The sequence below is a fragment of the Lupinus angustifolius genome, chromosome LG02 (genome assembly GCF_001865875.1).
Source record: "Lupinus angustifolius cultivar Tanjil chromosome LG02, LupAngTanjil_v1.0, whole genome shotgun sequence".
NCBI lineage: Eukaryota > Viridiplantae > Streptophyta > Magnoliopsida > Fabales > Fabaceae > Lupinus > Lupinus angustifolius.
The window spans coordinates 21,689,294-21,694,354 of record NC_032010.1 but is presented as its reverse complement, the minus strand read 5'-3'; the positions used below and the strand labels follow the sequence as shown (position 1 = coordinate 21,694,354).

General features: G+C 27.0%; 1 protein-coding gene across 1 annotated transcript; it reads left to right on the top strand.

Annotated features, from left to right (window-relative positions):
* LOC109329229 (EPIDERMAL PATTERNING FACTOR-like protein 5) lies at nucleotides 2,392-4,796 on the top strand. Its single transcript, XM_019562900.1, has 3 exons — nucleotides 2,392-2,618; nucleotides 2,779-2,825; nucleotides 4,468-4,796. The coding sequence occupies exons 1-3, from the start codon at nucleotides 2,495-2,497 to the stop codon at nucleotides 4,717-4,719; spliced, it is 423 nt and encodes a 140-aa protein (XP_019418445.1). The 5' UTR covers nucleotides 2,392-2,494; the 3' UTR covers nucleotides 4,720-4,796.

Below are 5,061 nucleotides of genomic sequence, written 5' to 3'. Positions count from 1 at the left end.
TATAAATTACACCATGGTAGTAGTTACATCATGGTTTTTCCTTATATATAGTAAGTATAAGTATATAGTATAGAAATATAGATTTTGACATTGAAAATTGGTAAGGGCAAAATAGAAATATATAAATTACACCATGATGATAGTTATACCATATTTTTGGATGTAATGAATGCATAAGGCAGTCAAGGAATATTTTTATACATAAATGAATGGATAATTGAAAGAATGGATGAAAGAATAAGCCAATCGATGAATCTTTTATATTTTTGAATGTAATGAATGAATGCATACCCCAATCAATGAAGATTTTTATTCTTTAATACATGAATAAATGCGTAAATCAATCAATAAAGATTTATATTCTTGAATGAATGAATTTTTCTTTTTGAATGCATGAATAATGCATAACTATATGAATGCATAACTAAATGAATGAGTGAATTCTTTGAATGCATGAATGATGTACTTTTTTATGGATGTATGAATGCATAACTGAATGAGTATTAAATGATGAATGAATGAATTTTTCTTTTTGAATGCAGGAGTATTTATATTCTTTGAATTCTTTGAATGCATGAATGATGTACTTTTTTATGGATGTATGAATGCATAACTGAATGAGTACTAAATGCTGTATTTTTTTTGAATGAGTAATAGAATGAATAAATGAGGGAATAAAGGTTTGGTTTATGTGTATTTTTTTCTTTTTACATGAATGAATGAGTGAATGCATGAATTATATTTTTTCTGCATGAGTGAATGGATGAATATAAGAATGTATAAATGATGTATTTTTTTAAATGCATATATGCATGAATGAATGGATAACTAAATAAGTAAAATAATGTATGAGTAATGTATTCTTTGTATGCATGCATGAATAGATTACTTTGAATTATAGTTTTTCAGTTAATGTATGTATGAATGAAATGTCAAAAAAAGCAAAATGCATGCCCCTTGGGGAAACTTAGCCATCATTGCAACTAATATGTAACTTTTTTTTAAATTACACCATGGTGGTAGTGACACCATATTTTGTCTTTATATATAGTATAATATAGATTTAGAAATTAAAAAATTGTAAGGGCAAAATAAAAATATATAAATTACATAATGGTAGTAGTTGTACCACGTTTTGCCCTTATGTATAGTAAGTATATATAATTTGTTGTCTTTATTAGAATATTCAACTTACAATTAATATGTTTCAGATGGTTACCTAGGATTATATGTTTTTTTAGAAATTAAAAAAATGGTAAAGGCAAAATAGAAATATATAAATTACAACATGTTAGTAGTTATATCATGTTTTCCCCTTATATATAGTAAGTATAAATATATAGTATAGAAGTATAGATTTAGACATTAAAAATTGGTAAGGGCAAAATAAGAATATATAAATTACACCATGATGGTAGTTATTCAATGTTTTGCCTTTATATATAGTATATGATAGTAGTTGTATCCTGTTTTGCCCTTATGTATTGTAAGTATATATAATTTGTTGTGTTTGTTAGAATATTCAACTTACAATTAATAGGTTTTAATAGGTTTCAGATAGTTACCTAGGATTATATGTTTTTTAGAAATTAAAAAACGGTAAAGGCAAAATAGAAATATATAAAGTACAACATGTTAGTAGTTATATCATGTTTTTCTCTTATATATAGTAAGTATAAATATATAGTATAGAAGTATAGATTTAGACATTAAAAATTGGTAAGGGCAAAATAAGAATATATAAATTACACCATGATGGTAGTTATTCAATGTTTTGCCTTTATATATAGTATAAATACATAGTTTAAATATAGATAAAGAAGTATAGAAATATAGATATATAGTATAGATATAGATTATACTATAACTCTGCATTATTTTTATGGTTATTATTATATTTATATAAATATATAATACATATAAATATATATATAACTTCGTACAATATTTTTTTAAAAATGAATTATTTACTTAAGTTGTCTACTTGAACCAATACGAGTTGATCAGAATAGTTTGTGTACTTTTGGTCAAATATTTGGATACAAATACTAACATGTTCCTTCACGAAAACAACTTGACTCATGTTAGCAAATCTCATTATATCAAGATTATATCAATATTTTATCTAGATATAATAATCTTTTATGTTGGTTGTTGTTATATTTATATATATAACTTATGAATGAACTAATTCAAGTTGAGTCGAATAATTTGTGAACTATAATTAAACCGAACTTGAGCTAAAAAAATAACTTGAGTTAAGTTTCAAACTGAATAAATTCTTAACGAGATGACTCGAGTTGGGTTCCACTTCGACTCAGTTTGCCTCATTTCCAATCCTGCCTACAAGCCTTGCTTGTAAACCCTATATATTGGTTTAGAGCTTGAGACACTATCCTTCATATTGTGTCAAAATAAAACGCTGTGTCTCATATCTTCACCTATCCAAGTGGTGCTTGCTTCTTTATCTTGAAGGATTTTTTTGTTGTTCTTAATGGATATGAAGAGAAATAACATTTGGCTAATTAACCAAACTCACCTTAATTGGAGTGTCTCCTTCATTTTCCTGCTCTCAATTTTCACATTGATCTTCAGGAGTACAATTGCTATATATCTAGGTATGTATTATATTTCTTCTACAATATCATTATTACTTTCCTCTATAAATTATGTGCTCAAATTTCTAAGTATTCATTAACATGTGATGCTAATTGAAATGTTAAATTCATTATACATCATGTTCTTCTAATTTAACCCATTTGTCGCTCTTCAATGCAGATAGTAGCAAGTATTCCATGGATGCCGGAGATGATGTAGACTTTCAGGTATAGACAAGTCCTATTCTTCTGTTTTTTGTTTGATAAACATTGGTCCTCCTAATTCTGATTCTTTTGTACATCCAGTACATATGTTTTCTTATTTCTATTTTTCTTTGACCTTGACTTATCTTTACTAATCACATGTACCCTCTAATTAAAAAAGTACCACATTAATATTTATTATTGCAATTAACCTCCTAATTTAACTCCGACTCTCGAATCACTAATGATTAAGATTTTACACTTCAGAGAAACAACTTTTTTATAGAAACTATAATTTTCTCTATTTTTTAATAAAATAAATAGCGAGGCTTCTTTTTTGGCTAAAAAATAGTGATGACTAAATATGAAACTGAGTATATTATGAATTTTGAAAGATTTAGCCATGGTTAAGTGTCCAAAATCTCTCATACTCTCACCTCATAACAATAGAATGAGAAATTAATACATAATTTAAGATTAAAGATTTCAATCAAATAATTATTATTTATATTATAGTAATTTAAGATTAAATAAATTTATTATAAATCAATGATAGAGATGTTATTAATTTCCCAAATCCTGTAATATTTTTTCGTGATAAAATAAAATGTAACATAAGACGTGAGATACTGTGGAGTCCTACAAGGTAACACACGTGGTTGGTGGTACCATGTGCCTCCCCTTTGGCTCCACCACTACTCTATTATTTTATTATGCATAGTTACATACTCTCATAGGCTAGCTCAGTGAACTACATAAGTGCACGTTAGATTTGGGCAGATAAATTTGCTGGTCTTAATTGTTGGTTAGTATGACACCAGTCTTGGGTATCAACTATAGTTCTATTATAGCTTAATCATGTTCTTCCATCATGGTTTCCTTCTTTCTATAAGTTGCTCACATTATAATGATTTTCACAACCACAAACAAATATGGATCCACTGCAAATTATATTATTTTAAGACTCTATTATTTTAACCTTTAAATCTTTCAATATCTATAGCTACTCCATCTCCAAATAAGTTATATCTTGAAGCACAAGTTCATATTAAATTGTTTTTTTATACATCTAATAGTTGCCCACACATTTTCCCATAATTTTGTTAGTAAAGGCAGGAAATATTTTTTAATTCTTAAAAAAATTGAGTTCTAATAAAATTATTTGTTTCAATTTTAGTGTATGTAATAATTTAATGTTGTTTCCCGTACATGTTTTTGTTTTGCAATTATTTGATAATAACAAATACTAAAATTAAAATAAATAAGTTTATAAAAACTGATAAATAAATGAAAAAAACACATACTCTATGCACACTAGTAACCTACTTAAGACCAAAAAAATATGGTGCGAGTATTAAAATTTGTTGTACATAAGAACAAAACTCTCCTTCAATATTATTTTTTTGCTTATAAAAAAATTATACCATTTTGTTGTGTTTAAAACGTGTTAAAGCAAGGGATTATTTGTGCTAATTACTTATGACAGAAAGGGCATGGAATAAATAATAGTTTATAAATGTTTCCATATTCTTAATTAATTGCTATTCCAGGACTTATTAAACATGTTATTATTTGTGGCATTGATTGATGTTTAGAGTTGTATATACATATATTTGTATTATCTTAATGGAGTAGTGATTATTAGATAATTGTGATTTTGAGTCAGGAATTGGAGGATAAAAATGGACAAGGAATGGTGTATGAAGCCAAAACTGAGATTCAGATGAATTGGCCAAGGAGACAGTTACTACTTGATGGTCGGCTGGGGTCATCACCACCAAAGTGCACCTCCAAATGCGGCAATTGTACACCTTGTAAGCTAGCCGTAGTGAGTGTACCACCAGGTCCACCCAGGATGATGGATTACTATCCCGTGATATGGAAATGCAACTGTGGCGATAAATATTACGATCCTTGAATATGGAGGCGGACTTTCTCTATGTTATATTCTTAATAACTCAATTGATATTTAATATTATAATATCATTATTTTATATTGGGGTATAGTCATAGATATTGTTTATATAATTTGAATTTCTGTTATATTATACACCGGTTCAATCATTAATCAAGATGGATTTCTTAATAATAATATGAATTTTTAAAATAATTACTTTAGTTAGAAGTGGATGTTAAAGTTAAAACCTATTTTATCAATTTTAGATAAAACGTATGGCGACAAACAATAATTTCATTATTTTATTCAAGTTGTAACATAGAGCCACACAATATTGCAAGCTTACATCAACAACCAAAATAA

Bases quoted from the DNA above. Each gene is read 5' to 3' on its own strand.
- LOC109329229 (XM_019562900.1), top strand. From the start codon at position 2,495: ATGGATATGAAGAGAAATAACATTTGGCTAATTAACCAAACTCACCTT. The intron at 2,619-2,778 runs GTATGTATTATA...TCTTCAATGCAG, and splicing joins TACAATTGCTATATATCTAG to ATAGTAGCAAGTATTCCATG. The intron at 2,826-4,467 runs GTATAGACAAGT...ATTTTGAGTCAG, and splicing joins GAGATGATGTAGACTTTCAG to GAATTGGAGGATAAAAATGG.